Source organism: Eulemur rufifrons, chromosome 16 (genome assembly GCF_041146395.1).
Source record: "Eulemur rufifrons isolate Redbay chromosome 16, OSU_ERuf_1, whole genome shotgun sequence".
NCBI classification, from domain to species: domain Eukaryota; kingdom Metazoa; phylum Chordata; class Mammalia; order Primates; family Lemuridae; genus Eulemur; species Eulemur rufifrons.
The window spans coordinates 54,119,297-54,140,900 of NC_090998.1; the positions used below are offsets into that span (position 1 = coordinate 54,119,297).

The 21,604-nt window shown below is 42.6% G+C and overlaps 1 protein-coding gene across 1 annotated transcript in view; it reads left to right on the forward strand.

Moving 5' to 3' along the window:
• The window catches only part of MYRFL (myelin regulatory factor like), a 106,043-nt gene that overhangs the window by 53,948 nt on the left and 30,491 nt on the right, over nt 1–21,604 (forward strand). Inside the window, exons 11-13 of the mRNA XM_069489467.1 lie at nt 5,891–6,091; nt 12,222–12,330; nt 13,093–13,202. Of these exons, the coding sequence (XP_069345568.1) occupies nt 5,891–6,091; nt 12,222–12,330; nt 13,093–13,202 (420 nt within the window). The remainder of the gene's footprint in view (nt 1–5,890; nt 6,092–12,221; nt 12,331–13,092; nt 13,203–21,604) is intronic.

Consider the following 21,604-nt stretch of genomic DNA (forward strand, 5'->3'; position numbering starts at 1 on the left):
ATGCCAGGGGCGTGAGGTAACAGGTAACCACAGGCCTGGCAGCCCTGGGAAGGGCTGTTTGTCATGGTCTTTGAAGCGATACAGGGAGGACATGCAGACTCCAGCAGGGACCATCGCTCACTGCGGGCGTGCCCACGTATGTGGCGCTACCCTTAGGCTCTGGGGAGAAGATCTGCCCATTTGGGGAAGTGGAGTCTCTCCTTGTCAGCCTTGAGCTGTTCTGAAACAAAGGGCCCTCTGTAAATTCTTGTAGTCAATTAAAATAATAAGCCACCTATTAGTGGAAATCCTGTGACTATGTCTCAAAGTTTTAATGGGGTGAAATCATGATAGCAATGAGGTAAAACGCTTACGTGTTCAGCAATCCCAGGGTGAAGGCCGGGCATGCGTGTCCCAGGCTGCATTTTTGCAGGGCCTGGCATAACCTATGGCCAATGAAGTGCCCCTGGGGCAGAGGCAGGCGGGGCCCTCTCTTTTGGTCATATGCCAGTCACAGAGGTGCCCGTCCATCCCTCAGCAGGGGTCAGGGTCATCTTTGACATCTCACCTGATGTAATCTTAGCTGCATAACGAATCTGATTTAAAGTCAAGTCTGGAAACCTAGGTTGCTTGTTGTTTTTGATTTTTCTTAGGAAGGAATAAAGACATCTAATGCCTTCTTTTCAGAGTTAGCATAGACTAGATATCATGACGATACTATCCTGAGCTGTGTAACTTATGCTTGAGTCAGACAGTCTGCTAGTCACCTGCAGACTTTGAATAATTTACCTAGTGACAAGGTTTCTCCATTTGCTGCTGGCAGCTCCTGCAAAGCCAAACAGGGCTGCTGTGCAGGTCCACACAATAGCAGTACAAGAGGGAGGGAGCGCCACTCCCTAGCTTTCTGTTAACTCTCTGTTAATCGGCACCTCCCCAAATCCAGAGCACAGTGATAATTAGCTCATAATGATGACTCTGGGAAGCTGAAAGTTTCTGCAATTTATATTCAGTATGAATACCAAAAAGATTGAATTTTACTCAGCATAGTTTGGGTGTCATGTTGTTCACTACATTTTTATTTAAAAAAATGATTGTATTCCAGATTCGATAGCTTTCTCCTAGCCGTAAGAATGTTTATTCTACAAGTGTGCTGGGTAACACAAAGGTTACTCTAACAGCAATGAGAAGAAGAGTAAGGATACTAACACAAACCCTTCATCCCCCCGAACTGCAAATGTCTTACTGGTATTATTTTATTCTAACCCCAAACACAGAAGTTAAAATGAATGCAGAATTTTCAGTCTATTTAATTGTTTAATGTTTAAATCAGCCAAGAGAAAAATTGAATTTAAGAAATAATGTTATTGTTTGAATCAGTGAGTTTTTGAAATGTCCACAGAATACATTTCCTGCCACCAAGGTTCTGGAGAAGCCTATATAGGTACATACATATGGGCTGCGCAGAGGGCAGACCAGCCTACGTGCTACAAAAAGAGCCAGATATGGCCTCTTAGGCCATAGTCTGGTTCTTAGTTAGCTTCAGAATGAAGACTGGGGGAAAAATTTGACAATAGGACATTATGAGTCCTGACCACATTAAATGGAGAATTGCAAACTGCATTTAAGCAAATCCAGAGTCATTTTGTGGTCTAAGAACCATTCCTCCAAATGTCAGAAATTAACATTTTACTATTTGATAAGGGTGATTGTACAAGGGTTAGACCTAGATGAGTTTCAGGCCTCCAGGAGGGGCCCAGGACACCAAGCTTGTCAGAATTCTCCTTGGGGAGAGAATGGTGGGCAGGGCCCAGTATTTGTTCATCTGGGTTGTCAATCAAAACAGTTTTAGAAGTTTATTATGATCCTGTAGTATAAATTGACCGGTTTAAAGGAAATTAAGGTTTACTCCAAAGAACAGATTTATTTCCCAGGTCTTTGTTTCTGGGAGCATTCCCCAGTGGAGTTCCTTCAGATTCCCCTTGTTAATGACTGGGCTTTACTTTAGCTCCACTTTCCTCCTAAAACATTTAATTAAACCTGGCTTGCAGTGCTATGTTGAAAGCAGGAGGGATGATTACTTTTGTTTGCCTTTCAAAGACACTCTAGGGTGTCCTCATTTTGAAAACTAGTAAATTATTCCAGTTTCTTTTCCAGAAGAATAGAAATGGCATGTCCCCAAGAAATGCTCCTTTACTGCTCTGCAAATCGCACTGCCATGAGGTGGGAAACCAGCACCTGGGGCGGGGAAGACTACGTAATGGTGCAGTTGCAAGGATGGCAAGGGATGCGGGGAGAGCAGAGCCAGCCCAGGCACCATCTCCGTTTTCACCGGCTCTTGCCCACTTCTTGCCACAAACCTACCTACCTTCTCCCTCAGCATGCATGTGCACACACACACACACACACCCACCCATGCACACACACGCGCACACACACACACACACCCATGCACACACACACGCACACACATACCTTTCTTCTGGAGATCAGATGAATTTTTATTTACCCAAAGGAATCAGTTTGTGGAGTAATGTTTATTTCACTCTGTAGCTGGGACTCATCAGAGCTTTCTGTCAACGATGGAAGGGGTAACTCATGACCAGGAGTACATGGCATCAAAAGTAGTCCTCAAACTATTATGAACAAGAATTTCCTGGAGAGCTTATAAAAACACAAACACCTGGGTCCCATCCTGGAGCTTTTGATTCAGCAGGTCAGGGATGCCTGAGACTCTACATTTCTAGCAAGCTTCTGGGAGATACTGGTGCCACTGGCCTGCAGACCACGCTTGGAGTTGCACCAAGGAGAGAGCATTTCTACTCCCATTTTCTGTAGCCCTTTAAAAGGTGCAAAAATTCATTTCTAAAGAGTTGTCTCTTAAGAGCTTGATTTCTTAAGAGCTTTCTCAGGTCAAGCTCCCCTATTAGCTCTTTGACGGCTGCTTTTGAATCCCAAACAATAGCAAAACAAAGAAATTCCAACTTTGCATTCCAAACTTAAACAAAGTAGGTCTCAAATTGCTAGTGATGTTGTTTCCTATTCCAAATGCCTGCAGGGGGCGCCATTTACATTGTATTTTTTGCCTGGAAACTGCAACTGTTGCAGGTGTGTTGCTGAAGAGAGCAGATTAAGCATAAATTAAACAGTGGCTGCTGGGGCCCGGCAGAGTGTGTTGAGAATGAATTTGAGACTATACATCCTCATTTTTGCAAACTGTTCACACACTCATGATTTTAATTAATCCCACAGTAACCGTGTGAGATGAGTAACGAAGACGTGATTATCTTTATTCTTCAGAGGAGGACAGAAAGATTAAGTGACTGCCCCAAGGTCACACAGCCAGTTTGTGTTACAACATAGACTGGAAGTCTTGGGTCTTCCCTATATATATGAGGCTATGAGACAAATAATACAATTATTTTAGAAATGTTAATTAATTTTGGTGTTGGATATCTATCAACCATTATTGGGCCACATGTGAATACAAACTCATGATTCCAGAAAGAGGTAGTATATTCTAGTCTGCTTTGACATATGATGATTTTGGTTTCCAGAGAAGGGGAAATGAGTTCACAGATCTTACAACATTTCCTGTTACTGATGAGGACCTCTCCCTAGGGCTATATATTGAGAACGTTGTAGGTCTGTGGCCCTTTCCAAAATGATTGGAACATCTTTTAGGGATTTGAGTTTTCATCTGATGAAACCAATTGAGAATGCTACAATTGTTCCAAAAAATTAAATCTACTTACATCTGCTTTTCCAGTATCAAGTTACCACCATGATAATAATTATCCCAAAGCTCATTAAGAACAAAATCCATCATTGTCTTATTTTTATTTTCTTGAAGTGGCTCATTATGTTCAGAACAGAGCAAAATACATTGCCATTTTATATGGCATACCTTTGGATTTAGTTGATTGCTTGCTATAAAAGTATTCGAGTCAAAGCCAATTTGCCATTCACAACCAAGGGGGCTCTCGGGACCTTGCCGGAAAGCTCTTTGTTCAAATGAATTCACACAAAATAATGTTCGAAGTTGTTACTTTATATTCTTTTCCCCTCCACCCTCCCACCCTGGTACTATTCTTTCACTCTTTTGTCAGTCAAATGTCAATGGTTGAATCTTCCAAGCAGCTCAGGGTTCAGACAAGTGGGAGTGAAACTGGAAGTTGAAGATACCTAAAAGTTCCTTAACTGAACCCAAACTAAGAACTAAACTTCGTGGGTTTTTTTTTTAATTATTTTTATTTATTTATTTTTTTGAGACAGAGTCTCACTCTGTTGCCCAGGCTAGAGTGAGTGCCGTGGCGTCAGCCTAGCTCACAGCAACCTCAAACTCCTGAGCTCAAGCGATCCTCCTGTCTCAGCCTCCCGAGTAGCTGGGACTACAGGCATGCGCCACCATGCCCGGCTAATTTTTTCTATATATATTTTTAGCTGTCCATATAATTTCTTTCTATTTTTAGTAGAGGTGGGGTCTCGCTCTTGCTCAGGCTGGTCTCGAACTCCTGAGCTCAAACGATCCGCCCACCTCGGCCTCCCAGAGTGCTAGGATTACAGGCGTGAGCCACCGCGCCCGGCCTTAATTGTTTTTTTTAATTGGTAACAAGTGCATATGGCAAAGCACTCAATACCAAGAAGTATATAGTGGAAAGTGAATTTTCCTCCCATCCAGTTCCTACATCTCCAATCTCCATCCTTGAGGAAACTCTTGTTACTGTTTCCTGAGGAGTCTTCGGAGATAATCTGTGTGTATTCTGGTTGCTGTGCGTGCATTGGCTCATTTACCACCAGAAAGGCAAAAAGTCAAGTTGTTATGTCAGTCTTGACTATTTAGATGGTCAGGGTCCCAACTGCTTATCTAAAGTTGTGACAACCTGCGTTAAACACACAAAAATCATATTTAGAAAAATGTCATAATTTTAAAAACAAATTAATTTTGTTGTGAGGATTTTGAGAGATTTAGAGATCTCTACTTAAAGATATTTGAAAATATATTCAGTGGCTACAAGGAAGCAAGTAGGAGAGAAGGTGATACAGTGGAAAATTCTTTGGCAAAGGATTTTATTTAAGAATAAAATCTCCAGAACTTTGTCTAGTCCAATAGTTTCAGTTGGATTTTTTTTTTTTCAAAGACTGCCAGGTCTACTTCTAAGGGAACACTATGAAATAGGCAAAGTTAGAATTATTATTTAATAATCAGAGGAAGTATAATTCTAGCTCCAGAACTTACTAGCTTTTTGGCCCTTGGTAATTTGTTTATCCTTTGGGAGTGTCAGTATCAATAAAATGAGGACAATAGTACATATCTCATAGAATTGCTGGATGAATTAGCACACAACAAATGCAGCTGTTATTGCTCTTCCTTCAGTACCATCTGCAGTTAGGGAATAGTCGAGGTGTGTTAAATATATTTATATTACTACTTGCTTGTCAATTATGTATGAAATAAATATAAAAGTGTTTTGAAACTATAAATGAGCTAGCTAAATGCAAGGTATGTTTATTGATCTGAGCTTTAATAAACTTGTAATATTTTCTGATGTAAATTCTGATTTTAAATCATTTTTGTTATTATCCATGAAAATCATTTTTAGTTTTTTTTGTCTTCATCATCCACCTAGTATAATTGATCATAGTTTCAATTCCAGATAGATGCAATAGAGATTGGGTGTTTCAAATCACGGCATACAGAGTTCCGGCCAGTGGGGGCTGAGTGGCTGGGGGAGCCTTCCTGGCTCTCCTGACCTCCAGAGTTATTTGGCTGTGTCAGAATGTCCCACCCAATGTAGGATTCTCACGTGAAAGACTTAGATAACATTCTGTTTTCCTTTGCTCCGAAGACTAATGTGATCATCTCTTCCTGAAACTGTAACTTTAATTGTTATATATTTCTGTGTTTTTCCAGGCCTCTAACCCTGGGCAATTTGAAAATGACAGTGATGCATTATGGCAGCGAGGACAAGTTCCAGAATCTGTTGTCTGTCATGGTCGAGTAGGAATAAACACAGATGCACCGGACGAAGCCCTGGTTGTCTGTGGCAACATGAAAGTGATGGGGACAGTCATGCATCCCTCTGACAGCCGGGCAAAGCACAACATCCAGGAGGTGAGCCCGGGGCCAGGCCTGGGCCCCTCCTCTGACACCTCAGTCAGGTGTGCTGGGCGCTCTTGGCCTCTGACACACCTTGCACCAGACATCTTTACCTGTCACCCACTGGTGCGAGACGAATACACTGCTTCAAAATGATGACTGAGCCGTTGGGCATCTCTGCTGAAGTTGTAAAGCAGTTCCTGCCCGAGGGAGTGGGTTTACCTGAGAGGAGCAGTGTGCAGTGACAGCGTGTCATTGGCTTCCCAAGCAGCAAGCCTCGGAGTTATTTTCCACAGGCCATTGCCCTTCCCTCCATGCTTTGTCAACTGCCAGAGCTCGCCTTTTTCTTTCCACCTCCCTGCTCATCTTCTGAGCACTGTCTCGGTTCAGTTCCTGATCGTATTTCTCCTGGACGTCTCCAGCCTCTTCCTCCCAGAGTCCCTGGCACCAGCCCTGCCAGCCCCTGTCTTCCTCTGCTTCCTCTCTCTCTGAGGAGCAGTTCAGAATCTCCTCCTCCTCGGCCCGTATTTGGTCAGTTTCATCGCCCCCAGGTCCCAGGGGAAGACCATGTCCCTCTGTGGAAAGACAGTCAGCTGGTGGGAATCAGAAATCAGGCCTAGATATCAGGAGACTGACTGCTCCTCTGCTCTGGGCTCTCCCCAACAATCTCGCCAAACTGAGGGTCTTCCTCTATAAGATGGAAGTGATGCTTGTCTGCCTGACACCCTTAAGTCTTTTTTATTTTTTAACCAGTTCAGATAGTAAGTACTGAATCATCTTGGAAAGTTACAACTGCTGTGTAGACCAAAGGGATTAGGATTAAAATTCGCATTCTTTACCCAGGCCACTCTTGGTTCCAAGGCTTCCACCATTTAATTCTGTTTCCCCTTTATTGCTGCTGCCGCTTCCTCCCCATCTCACTCATACTACTTCTAAGCATTGTTTGAGGCTGTGGCAGAATTGTGTTTTTAAACCTCCTTTCCTTATTCCTTTTTAGCTAATAAGAAATCTCATCTGTTAATCATTGGCTCTTCTTCCAGACTACATTCCTTTCCCAGTGCAAATCTGCACTGGTTTTTCTAAACCAGCCAAGGAATGTCCTCCTTTGCCGAGAGGATTCCAAAGGATGGTTGTAATTGTAGGCTTTTATGCTGATTGCGAAGCTGCGGTTCCTGTTAGAAGTGCTGTGACCTCCTAGCCAAATGGGAACTCAGAGCTAGAGTGTTCTCACACACATTTCCAGATATTGGTCCTAGATATCAAGCCTTTGAACTTCAGAGAGAGAGAAACAGTCTGCATTTCAGATCACAACTCAAATTTATCCTTGCCATTGGCTATACAGTTCCCTACCACGTCTTATTAAAAAGTAAATGAAATAGAACAGGAGGGGAAAACCCTCTACAATCCCTCCTGCTACCAACACGCTTAACACAGAACTTCATTTACCAAAAGTCTTCAGATATTGCTCTTTGGTTTGAAGAAAATATATTGCATTAAAATAACAAGCTTCTTTAGAACTTCTCAGATCTTTTCTAGGAAGCCTTCTCCATATAAATGAAATGTCACCCCAATCTAAGCCCTAAATGTGAAATTTCTGTATCTTGTTGCTCACAGCAGCATGATGGAATAAAGAGAATCCCAGCCTATGGGTAGAAGGCTAGAAGTTTAGTCCTGACTCTGGCAACTACCAGCTGAAGAAGTGTGGCCCAGAGACGTTGTATGCCTCTGTTTTGTTGTGTGAGAACAGGGGATGCTTATATTCATTTTACCTATGTTAAGGGATTTTTCAAAGCTTATATATGTGAAGCATCTTTTATCTGTAGAAGGCTCAGCAAATATTCTTTTTTACTTGTACATAATGAAAACTGTATGTAATTAATTTATTAAATTATTTCATATTAATATATTTGTTCTTAATAGGTCTATTCACATTTTATTTTTGAGACAGGGTCTTTCTCTGTTACCTGGGCTGGAGTGCAGTGGCACGATCATATCTCACTGCAGCCTCGAACACCTGGGCTCAGGTGATCCTCTTGTCTCAGTCTCCTGAGTAGCTGGGACTACAGGCATGAACCACTGCACCCAGCTGATTTTTAATTTTTTTTTTTTTTTTTTGTGGTATTGGGATCTCACGATGTTGCCCAAGCTGGTCTTAAGTGACCCTCCCACTTTGCCCTCCCAGAGTACTGGGGTCACAGACATGAGCCCAGCCTAGTCTATCTATATTTATGAAATATATATTCCTAGAAATCTTGTCTGTCCCACCCGCCATTTATTACAGAGATGACAGAGATGATGGTGATGTTGATGATGGTGCTGACGGATGTGTGAACTTCATCTTCACCCGACCTAACTCAGTTTTTCCAACTTTTAAAAAGAGAGGCAGTCTTCCAAATACTCTGGGCATCTGACCTTTGGTTGATTTGATTGCATGCATAGAACTGGAGGCAATTTCTCATTCTTTAAGGATGCATGCTACCCAAAGCTGGCTTCTGGATGAGCTGTTGCAAAATGTAGTGGCCAAGTATGTTGCCTACTTCTGTAATCAAGGAAAGTGAATGTAGGTTGCTGCCTTGTCCTGACTATGTGTCTCCTCGCTTAAGGCAACACAGGTTGCTTTGTGGCTATTAAGCACATGAGTGTCTGTTGAGTCCTGATGGAGGAGATCTTTGGTGCTCACAGGGACACAGATCCAAGACATAGAGAAGATGATGCAGATACGATTGAAACCTGTGTGACCGAGGGACTTCGCAGATGAGGTTGGCCCAAGTGAGGAGCAGCTCGACTTGCCCAGACAGCAGCATTGCATCTACTGATGCAACCATAAACTGGAGAAGGAAGTGCAGCTCTGATAGTGGACACTGAGCAAAATTAGGGTGGAGAGGGCATGCTGAAAACAAACCCAAGGCACATGAAGAATGTCAATGTCAATGCAAAGAAAATCAAGAGGAAGTTGAGAGTTGAATGCATTAGTCAAATTCTGTGAAGGCTGAAAAAGGCAGCAAGAGTCTTAAAAATAAAAGCCAGAAAAGGAAATCAGTTAAGATGAAATGCTCAAAGGTGGTTTTGTTTTTCTCTTAACTGCACCAGCCGTGTGCTAGTTGAAGACAAAAGTGGACATGTGACGAGCTTGAGAAAGTCACACATGCAAAGTCTCCCTCAGGGCTGTGAACCAAATGCAGAAGTTCCTCAGCTCAGGGTGAGCAGCTGTCACTGGCGCCGCTCCTGACGCCTGACTGAGGCGGGGCTGTGGGCCACAACCAGGTGACGGAGGGATAGCGAGATTGCTTTCTCTGAACCAGCTGAGTCCCACGGACCGGAAGGTGTTCTCTGTGGTGCAATTCTTGAGTTAATGATATAGAAACCTTGGGCGTGACGCAGCGTGTAGGTGATGGCCGTTTGCATTCACGGTCAAAACTTTCCAAAACTGCCAGCGGGCAAGGTCAAGTCAGACACTCACATTCAGTTTCTAGCTTCTTACTCAACAGATGTTGGTTGGGGGAGGGTGGTGGTAGTTAAGTGCTGGCCTGTGCAGGGTTGCTGAGGAGCATTGAAAGAAGACACAGCCCTTGGCTCAAGGGTCTTCCCTAGGCCACGTGTACACAAGGGAACATGCAAACAGACTGTTGACATTTAGCTTTGGGAAGTCTCAGGGCCAACATTAGAATTAAGAAGGGGATTTTCTTTGAGGAACATTGTTATATAAAGTGTTTAGGTCTCCAAGTTAACCCTCAAAACCTTCTTTGGCCAAAAGTCCATCTAAAGGACAATGGTAATAGTACTAGAGAAACTAATTGCTATGCTTAGCGATATGTCTTTGGGAAAATGTACTTAAGGATCCAACTTAGAAACCAGGGTCTGTTTTCCCTCTTTGTAGCCCGGACAGCCAGGGCGAGGGCGCGTCCTCCTCTGCTTTCTATCTGCAACACAGGAAGCGATGCTCCTCTACTGTGTTCTCCAGTGGGAGCCCACGCAGGCTGGGCAGGAACTAAGGGGACAATGGGAAGTGGGTGCGGGACTGCCAGGGGCCTGGGGGTGAGGAACTGCCCGTGCAAGGCCAGCCCAGGCTGGCTCCTGATGAACCCCCTTCTTCCATTCTCTTAGTGTCAGCATTGTCCTGGCCTGTCACTACCTTCATTCTTCCTTTTTTATTTTTCTGTTGAAGATTTTAGTTGCCTTTGATATGTCAGACACTTTGCTAGGCACTGTGCAGGTCCTGAGAGGAGGATGACACAAACCTTAACCTCAGGAATGGAAGTTTTACGAAAATTTAAGTTCCAAATAAGAAATACTCATTGCATCTCCAGTGCCTAGGAGAGAGCATCTGGCATATAGTAGCTACCCAACAAATATGTGTTGAATGAGTGAAGGAGCTCACTGCGATGCATGTATGCACAGGGCACTAAGAGATTGTAACTGTTCCTTTCTAGCATGGCCTGCAAGGTCCTCTCGGCTCTGGCTTTGACCTTTACAGTCTAGCGACCCCAAACTCTGCCTTGGTGGTGCAGATGTTGTCAGAGGATCTGCTGTCTCAGGGCCTGGTTCCTGGTGGTCTCTCTGCCTAGCATTCCTGTCTTAGTCTCATCCTTTCCACCTCCCTCTCTACCCTACATCTCTCCCTAATGCCTATCTTAAAGTTATCAATGTATTTAATGACCATTAGTTGAATACCCATCACACGCAAGGAATTGCACTAGAAACCGGTGATATGGTGATGAACAGACAATTGTAGCCTCAAATATGTCCTCGCCTTCATGGAGTGTCTATCCTCTAGGCGAAGACAGAGAATGAAACTGACACTGTTAGTTGTCTGATAAGTGTGGTGAACAGGTGCTATGAGCACATAAAGCAGAGGGCCCCTTCGTAGTCTTGGTGGTCAAGAAATGCTTCTGTGGGGAAGGGATGTTTAAATTAGCGGAGGCAAAGGTAGGGGAGTGGGAAGGAAGAGTTTCTGAGTCAGGGAAAACAGCGTGTGCAAAAGCCCCAAAGTGACAGGAGCAGAGCATGTTTGAGGAAGTGGAACCAGCCCAGGTCTCAGTTGGGCTTCCCCGTCTCTGGGACATCTTCCTTTGTGCTCTGCTGAGAATATTTTATGTGTGTCCTCGGAGCTGCCATGGTTCTTTGTTCATAATTCCGTCATTGCCCTGCGTTTCTTACGTTGTAATATAATCATTTGTATTGTGTTTGTCTTCCTGTCTAGACCACAGTCTTTTAAAAGGCAATCATTTTTTAAGTCCCACCACTTAGTAGTGCATGATATGTTGAAGGTGATTGGTAAATGTTAGTCAAATAAAAAAAAAATGAATGAATTGAACTAACCTTTTGTTAATAGTAAGCTCAAAGTTATGCTCTCGAATTAGTACCTGAAGGAGAGATAGTCCACCCAGCCAATTAAGCACCAAGCCACCTTCTTCACAGCCAGTCAAACTAGTGAAGGACGGAGAGCTATAAATGCTGGTGGGGGGCTCTCCCGCCCCTCCTGGAGTGGGTCAGGGAGGAGTTGAGTGCCATGACAGTGGTTTTCTTAAAACAACAACAAGCATTTTTGGTTCCTCTAACACAGGATGAATGCCCAGGCAGTATATTTTTAATTGCCAAGCCCCCACTGGTTTCATAATCCAATTACATTCTAAAAGAAAATTAGGGAGACCCACAAAGGGCTGCCAACTTTTTGCTTGTCAGATAAAATTAAAAGGAATTAATTCTGTTATTACCATCAATTTATTTAAAAAAAAAACCCTCACATTAAAGGGAACTCCTTTAATCCTCTTATGTGGATCAAACACATTTAGCTTTAGGGAAAATTCACTTTATTGTCTTATTATCATTTTGCCAGGACCCAGTGAAATTTGTCTGAAAACTTCAGTGACAGTTGGGAAGGCCTTTAACCACCTGAGGGCAGTGGTCTCAGGGGAGGATGCCTTGCTGACCAGGGTGGGCTGGGGGAGGGAGCTTCATAGAGAAGGGAGAGTGTGGGTCCTGAAGGACCAGCAGTTGGGTAACCCTGGTTTGGGATCCACTTGAAGAAATTATCCCCAGCAAAATGTCCAGAAGCAATTCAATGACGTCTCTGGGTCGCTCTGAGCACTGATTTGAATAGCAAATATCTAAGCGGGTGAAATCTGCTCTTCTTTAATTAAATTAGGTTGACACAAATGAACAGCTGAGAAGAATAGCCCAAATGAGAATTGTTGAATATGACTACAAACCTGAATTTGCATCTGCCATGGGAATAAACACTGCCCATCAAACAGGTACAGACGCACGTTCCTTTTTTAATTTTGTATTGTCAACTATTAAAATTTTAATTCCCCCTTTATTTGGAGGTAGTGTGCTGTGGCATTTGACAACACCGTGTTGGTCTAACTGGTTCTCTTTGAAACTCGTAGCCACTAGAACAGAAAAAGTTAAAGAATTTCTGTATCATCTTTACTCAACACCCTCACTCCTGCACCCCAAGCTGCAGGTGGAGGATTTTGGATAGTTTCTTTTCACTGGAGTCCTTTTGCTCATGGGATAGGTGTTCAGGGGCAGATGACAGCTCAATCTATATGAGGAGCAGTATTGGGCATCCTGTGATGGAGAGAGAAGGTAGCAAGGTAGGCAGGTCTAGTAAGAGGAGAAGGAAGCAAGATGATGCTTATACCACAATCCAGGAATCCCAAAGAAGGAATATTTAAGAGCAAAGGACTCTTATAGGAAAAGAAAGGAAATCAAGCTAATGCCCCACCCTTACTTCTGTGTACAGGGATTTTGAGATACTTACTCACCCATTCCAACATTTGGCCCGGAATCTCAGAAAACCAGAGAAAATGATACTCCGCACTTTTAATCCTATAGTTGTTTTTGGCTCAAAATTCCTTCCTTGCGAATGCATTGTAGATCAAAGCAAAAGCTTAAAAGGGATGAGTATCTATTTTCAAATGTGGCTGTCAGTGATCCATTCTGATGTGTGCCTATGAGGATTTTCTCCTGGAAGGTCTTAGATTAAACCTGTTGGAGTGTTTTTTACACAGGAATGATTGCCCAGGAGGTGCAAGAGATCCTGCCCAGAGCCGTAAGAGAGGTTGGTGATGTCACCTGTGAAAACGGAGAGAAGTTGGAGAACTTCCTCATGGTTGATAAGGTAATCATTGAGGAGATGTCTGGTGCTATACCTATCACCCCACGGATAGACCCCTTCTGTGCGAGCACAATGGGCTGAAACCTCAAACCCCTGAGCCATGAAGTGAGTTGGTATCAATTATCTCTCACTGGTCATAGGCACCAAAAAGAAGTCCTGCAAGTAAAAAGGAAAAAGGAATATGCACTAGAAAGAATTCAGTTCAGCAGGTCTTGTTGGAGGAAAACTGGCATTGACTGGGAAAGTCCACTTAGCAGGAATGCACTTAAACAAGGGCCAAACATCAGGACAAATACTGACAAGAAGTTTTGATTAGACTTCATCTTTAAAAATGAAACTAAAACCTATGAAAATGTATCTTATTTTGTGTAATACAACTTAAATTATAATCAGACAATGTGCTGCTTCCTAGAATGATCAAAGATTGAAGTGCTGAATTTTTTTGAGAATAGTTTTTTGATAAAACCTTATGTTTGACTTTTACAGTATAATCATAAAGTGGGTCATTTCTTGCAAAGATATTCATGGGCCTCATAATTTTTTCCCAAGGGCCTGTCTTAATTCTTTGATATTCAAATCATTCTCTTTTGAAGGAGTGTCATCATGCCTGTAGATTAGCTTCTCTTCACTTGGTAACGGGTCTAAATCTGCCAGTTTCTCGCTTGTCAATGCTGTGTGTGTGATGTGAATGGTTCCCTGCTACCAGGTACATCGATTCTGTGAAATCCTGCATCTTTTGCAAGGTTTGCAAAACCACTCTGCTGCTGATTTACTTTACATTGCATTATTATATTTGATGCTAGGAGGAAAGACCAGTTGACATAGGGCTTTTGTAGGCACGGGGAGAGATGTTTGAGTGGAGACTACTTTATAATTTGTCTTCCCAAACTTCGAAGCACACACATATCACTGGGGATCTTATTAAAATGCAGATTCTGATTTGGCAAGAATGAGGTGAGACCAGAGATTCTGCAATTCTAACCCGCCTCCAGGTGATGCCAATCTTGCCAACTCCGCTGGTCACAAGCCACACTTGGAGTAGCAAAGTAGAGTGTGCCTTTTCATGTTAGGCCCCTCCACCATCTTCTACCTACAAGCTCTTGTTCCACAGCACTTAGATAACGGGGTCTGGGAGGCTTGCTCAGCCCTGGGTTGCAGAGCCAAGTGGAAAAGTGTGATTTATTATACCCTGCTTCCCAGGAACACATCTTCAACAGAAGAAATTCTTCAGTCATTCTTCCCAACCTAGGCTAGCACTTCACTTGAGAGGTATATCATGAGAAGTTTATTTATATATTTATTCCTCAATTTTTTTATTGTAGTAAAATATACAAAACATAAAATTTACAACCTTAACCATTTTTAAGTGTGCAGCTCAATGGTGTTGGATCCATTCACAATGTTGTACAGCCACTACCACCACCCATCTCCAGACTCTTTTCCTCTTGTAAAACTGAAACTCTGTACCCATTAAACAGTAACTTCCCATTACCCACCTTTCCCCTGCCTCTGGCAGCCACCCTTCTACTCTCTCTGTCTACGATTTTGACTACTCTAAATACCTCATATAAGTGAAATCATATAACTATTTGTCTTTGGCTTATTTCACGTTGCATAGTGTCCTCAAGGTTCGTCCATGTTGCAGCAGGTGTCGAAGTTTCCTTCCTTTTTAAGACTGAATAATGTTCCATTGTATGTATAGTCCACATTTTGCTTATCCGTTCATCTTGTGATGGACACTTGGGCTGCTCCCATGATTTAGCTATTGTGAATAATGTTGCTATGTCATAAGTGTACAAATATCTCTTTGAGGCCTTGTTTTCAATTTTTTGAGGTATGTACCCAGAAGTGGAATTGCTGGACCATATATGGTAATTCTATTTTTAATTTTGTGAGGAACCACTATACTGTTTTCTACTGTGACTCTTATCATTTTATGTTCCATCAACAGTGCCCAAGGCTTCCAATTTCTCCACATCTTCACTAGCAGTTGTTATTTTCTCTTTTATTTTTTCCTATAGTAGCCATCCTAATGGGTGTGAGGTAGTATTTAATTAATTATTAATTAATAATTTTGATTTACATTTCCCTAATGATTAGTGATATTGACCATCTCTTTGTGTGCTTTATGTCCTAAATTTAGTTTTTCGATCCATTTTAAATTAACTTTTGAATATGGTGTTAGGTAAGAGCCAGCTTCATCTTTTTGCATGTGGATATCCAGTTTTCCCAGCACCATTTATTGAAAAAGACTGTTCTTTCCCCATTGAATGATCTTGGCACTCTTGTCAAAAATCATTTGATCATATATGTGAGAGTTTATTTCTGGGCTCTTCATTCTATTCCATTGGTCTATTTTTCTGTCTTTTATTTGCTTGTTTGTTGTTGTTGTTGTTGTTTGGGAAGGGGAAGCTGAAGTGGAGACTAGACATATGTCTGTCTTTATGCCAGCACCACACTGTTTTCATTACTGTATCTTTGTGGTAAGTTTTGAAACCAGGAAGTGTGAGTCCTTGAGCTTTGTTCCTTTTTTTTCTTTTTTTAAGATTTCTTAACTATTCAGGGGCCCTTGATATTCTACATGAATTTTAGGATGGGTTTTCCTATTTCTGCAAAAACCAACATTGGGATTTTGATAGGGATTACCTTGAATCTGTAGATCAGCTTGAATAGTATTAACATAGTAACAATATTAAGTCTTCCAATCCATGAACTTGGTATGTGTTTCCATTTATTTATGCCTTCTTTACTTTCTTTCAGCAATATTTTGTAGTTTTCATGGTAAAAATCTTTCATCACTGTGGTTAATTCATAAGTAGTTTATTCTTTTTAATGCTATTACAAATGGAATTGTTTTCATAATTCCTTTTTCAGATTGTTCATTGTTAGTGTATAGAAATGCAACTGATTTTTATGTGTTGACTTTGTATCTTGCTACTGTTCTGAGAAATTTAGTTTTAATAATAAAGTATTGAACATTTTTAATAATTTACTTAAAAAATAAAATAGGGACTATTGGGAGGTATTTGTATAATAAAGTCACCCTCACTGTCTTGCATTTTCATGAGCCTTCTGTAGTAAGAAGAAAGGAGTGTGGCATAGCTGTCAGTCTCAGAGTGCAGCCTTTGAAGTGTATCACCAGGCTTCCAAGGTGGGGGTCTTAGGGTTACCCATCTGGTAGCAGCTATATCACTTCTTGATGAGGCCCTCCCCTGAAACACTCAGGCAAGAAGTGTTCCTGAGTGGTAAAGTGTAGGTAATGTCTTCCTAGGGCCTTATGACTGTCATTATTCAGCCAAATAATTAGTTCTCCCTGTTTTCCCCAGTTTCTTCCCATTTCTAGTTGAGTTGCACGGGGACAGTTGGCACTTTTAGCAACAGGAGTTCCAAGGGTCACCCTCCTTCTAGGAGAGGCTGCAACTCAAGCTCATTCCCAGGAAGGCAAAGTCAGAGCTCTGGGAAAGTAGGAGGTGGCATTTCTAATCCAGGCAGCCAGGTTCATGTGTCACCTGAGGAGAAAACTATGCCAAGGCAGCATTCAGTTTATAAATAAATAAAACTGTCAGGAGTCCAGAATGGAAAGTAACAGGACCTCGTAGTGATACAATCTATGGAGATGTCGCTAAGGCCACACTCACTTCCAGAATGTGTTAACACCAAAAGCAGGTGAACATCTCCCAACTCTGATGATGCAGGAGAAGCCTGGCCGTATTCCTGGGCTCACTTCCGAGATGGACTTGATTCGCTATTAGGTCATTAAGTATGAAATGTCTGATTTCCTTAATTACTAATTTTGACAGTTGATATCTCTGACATTTCACTTTGACACTTCTTGTTTTATTTTTATTGTGAAGGTACATCCTCAGTCTTTCAGATGTGTGGTTTGGATCGTGATTATCTTTCAAAGTTTGTTTTAGAGTAATTTTTGTGAAATAATGGATAAGACAAAAATTGGCATTATTTTGGAATATGAGTTCCATTGTGGAACCAATGCAGTGCAGACAGCTCAAAATATCAACGAAGTGTTTGGGAAGGATGTGGCTAATGATCACACTGTATGTCAATGGTTTGAGAAGTTCCGTTCTGGTGATTTTAATCTTGAAAATGAGCCACATGGGTGACCTGAGACCAAGGTGGATAATAATGAGCAGAAAGCTATAGTGGAAGTGAATCGATTTCTACCTACGTGTGAATTAGCAGCAAGTTTTGACGTTACTATTCCAACAATATTGGACCATTTGAAACAAATGGGCAAGGTAAAGAAGCCAGATAGATGGGTTCTGCATGAATTAAACAAGTGTCCCAAGAGACATTGTCTTGAAGCTTGCCTTTCTTTGCTGTCACGACATAAAGGCGAATCCATTTCTATACCGTATTGTTACATGTGATGAAAAATGGATTCTTTTTGACAACCAGAAGTGTTTGGCACAATGATTGGATAAAGATGAAGTGCAGAAACACAGTCTAAATCTGAATATTCATTAAAAAAAGCTAATGGTGTCTGTTTGGTGGCCAGCACTGGTATTATCCACTGCAGCTTCATGAAACCAGGTCAATCGATTACAGCGCATATCTACTGCAACAACTGGACGAAATGATGAGGATGCTTGCAATTAAACAGCCAAGATTGGTTAATAGAGACAGGCCAGTCCTCTTGCAAGACAGTGCTTGACCACATGTCATACAAACAACACTGCTCAAACTACAGAGGCTGGACTTGGAAGCTCTCTGTCATTCACCGTATTCACCAGACCTTGCACCAACTGACTACCACTTCTTCCAGGCCTTGGACCACTTCTTGCGAGGAAAAATATTCAATTCACAACAAGCTGTGGAAAATGCCTTTTGTGATTTCATGGCTACTCACTCTCCAGGCTTCTTCGCTGCTGGCACAAACAAGCTACTGTTAAGATGACAAAACTGTGTCGATAGTTTAGGCAGATAATTTGATTAATTGTACTGCTTCTTGTTTGAGATATAGTAAACTAAACTTTGATTTGAAATCAGACCTTTCATATTTAATGACCTAATAGTTTAACCCTGAACACTGTGAGATATCCCTCCTTTACATCATAAGAGCTTCTCAGAGCATCTCCTTTATTCTTTCTCGTTAAGAATGCAGGGGCTGTGGCTGCTGTTGTCCCACGCTCATTGTTAATATTAAAACAAGCAAAATGTCCAGACAGCCTCTTGCTTTCCTGGCCTCCTGACCATTCATGTGGGCAGTGTGGTGGCTTTGATTGCTACCTCCAGGGTTCCTTGTTTTAAGGAACTTTGCCAGGACTTTCTACACTTTCTGTGCTGTAGTAGCTGGATGCAATTGGATTAAGGTACAGTCTCTCCATTCCTCACTCCGTTTTGCTCCCATCTCCTAATCCTTTTCAAAAATAAATTTTCCTTGAACCTAAAATGCAAACTAGAAATGCTCATGAAAATGTCAAAATGCTGCTGTCCACGATTGCTATATCATCATTTCCACATGTGTGTTGTAACTTGATGCCAAAATAGGAAAAAATGGCTGGATCTTTACACATGGTCCATGTAGCCAAAGTTGGAGATCAGTTATCTTTGTCAAAGTTGGTATAACCAGTTTTTTTTTTCTCTCCTTATCAGGAGAGATGACTTTGCAAGATAAATTTCTCTGATCTGAGGTAATTTGCCTCTTATAAATTCTTCATGGTTTCCGTGTCCCCCATTGAAGGCCCAGTGACGGGGAAGTGGGGCGAGGGGCTCAGGAGTGACGCTGAGAGCAAGGGGCCTGTATGCTGTGGGCATCATGGTCTAACCCTGCGTTCGACCAGGGGGGGCTTGGCCCCTTTGCTTTGTTCATCCGTCGTTTTACTTGGCAACTTTTTGTTTCTGTGATTATTTGGGAGCAGGTGGTTACACATTTCTTGAGCATTGTTATTAGGTGTGCCTGGTATAAGAAAATCATACCCAATAAAATATAAGAACTGCCTTACAGCAATTCACAACTGAGCCTATGTAAAGATGAGGTGTGTCTTGTGAATAATCATTTCTTAGACAGTTCCTGCTTTTTTCTTTTCAAGATTGCATACTGTAAGCCACCTTACTAAAGCTTAGTATGTAGCTACTTTTGACTGATTGATTCTACTTTTTTCAATCATCATGTGCCAGGAAATGTCTGTTTGAATCATACAATGGTAAGTAACCCTTCGTTCCTGTCTTCAAGTAGCCCATAGTCTAAGAGGGGGATGATAAGACAGTTGCACAAGTAATAAAGCCTCAAGTTACACTGCGAGAAGCTGTGGCTCCCACCAGGCCAGAGGGGGGAGCGAGGCAGGGCCCCCCAGGGGAAAGGAAGGGGAGGACTTGAGAGACAAGCGAAGGAGGACAGTGGGGACTGAAGGTGTGGCCAAGGGAGGACAGACGGCCTCTCACACCTTCCTTTTTCTCATCCACAACATCTAATTTGACACCAGTCCTCTTTTTCTTCCCTTGGCAATATCTCTTATGTATCAGTTCCCTTCCTTCTTCTCTTTATTCGTTCCATTTTTCTCCCTATTACAATGACCTCCTAACCGACCCGCTAGGCACCAATAGAATTATCTTTCTTAAAAACCAAAACAAAACAAATCTCTGGTCATAGGATCTCCCTTTCCCACTTTGGCTCTTTACTGGCTACGAACTGTTATAACGCCCCACAGTCTGGATCAAATCTTCTCTTTTCGACTCCCTACCACTCGCACCAACCCCTCAGCCTCATGGCACCTTCAGTGCAGCCTGACTGAACAACGACCTTCCCACCCTTTCTCAAGTTAGCTGGGCTCTTCCTGAGCACAATGTGTTCGTGTCCTCAGCTTGAAAGCCTTTGCCCCTGTCATGGCTCCACACTGAAAACTCCTGCCTGTCCTCTCAAAGCCCCGTGTTTCCCTGGACACCTACCCTCCCTCCCTCTCCAGGGGCTCCCATCGCTCCCCCTACCCAGACTCACAGGCACCACTTGTTTGCGAGCCTCTCCCATGTCAGCCCTTTTCTCTGTTCCTCAAACACCTGCGAAGCGTGTTTCTCCCTCGGGCTGTTCCGTGGAGTGTTCCCTGCCCTAAAGACTCTCTCTTTAGATGATCTCATCCTTTGCATCTCTATGCTGAGGCCTTCCCTGACCAGCCCATTTAAAGTAGTCTCTGCATCACTTGGTTTCATTTTGTCTGTAAGATTCAGGGCCATTGCGAGGGTGTACAGTGTCTTTGCACTAATTAGAAAAAGGTGCCCCTCTGGCCGATGCAGACCCATCTGCCCCTCAGTGGGGCGGGCCTCAGTGCTGTGAACAACCTGCAGGCTTGTTCCTAGCAGTCTGGAGAATGTTTGTCCCTAACTGAAATTATCTTGTTTATTTGCCTACTTCTTTGCCAATCTCTCCAATTAGTTGTGTGAGCACAGAAATCTGTATTTGTCAAAACTATTTCTCCAACACTTTATTGTGGGCTTTTACCCCAGGGCCTAGAGTACTGTAGGAATTCAACAAATATTGGTAGAATAAGTTAATGAATTCCAGGATGCCTTGGTTGATCCGGTTTCTATACTGCCTTAGGCTTCTGAATGTACAGTACATCTTCTAGAGGATTTAACACATTGTGTTCTCTTTGCATTATCTGTCTTCTTCGCTGGACTGTGAGGTTCTACAATCTGACTGTGAGGTTGGAGACTACAGTATCTGGTACATTGTGGACGCCGCTGATAAGAACTTGTTTATGTTAATGCCTGAGTTGTAGACTCTCAAAGACAGGAAGAGAAGTGGTTTTATTGTCATAAGAAAGTCTGAAGGAGAAGTGATTTTCTGGGGAAAAGATAAGTTCAATTTTGACTGGATGTCAACTGAACATTCAGATGAAAATGTCTGGAAGGTGACTTGGGAGTGTGGAACTTGAGAGAGCAGTGGGGATAGAGAGGAAGCTGCCACCATGGATGAAGATATTAATCAAGGGAAAGATTGTGGATGTAGGTCACGGATTGGAAGCCTGTGGTCTAGCCTGGCCTGCAGACATTTTTTTTCCCCTCATGGTATTTTAAAAACTTTCAAATTTGTGCGTATGTTTAAAAATTAAGAGATCTTCCTACAGATATCAGATTTCTGGCTCCCCTGAAATATCAGAAAGTCGGGGTATAGGGTGCTGGGGGGTAGCTCCCCCAGCTGGGGCTTCATGGGCCCTCCCATCACTGCTTCCTGTCACCTGCCTGGCACTATGGGCTTTTGAGTTCATATAGAATGAGAAGGAAAAAGGACCAAAGCAACACCTTGAGGCACACGCCCATTTCGGACCTGCAGAGGAAGAAGAGGAGTCTGAGTGCTGAGAGGATTGGGTGGAAGTAGGAGGAGACCATGGCGCAAGCACAGTGTCAACAAGTGAGCAAAAAAGACCAGTGGGGAAATGGGAGGAAACGGG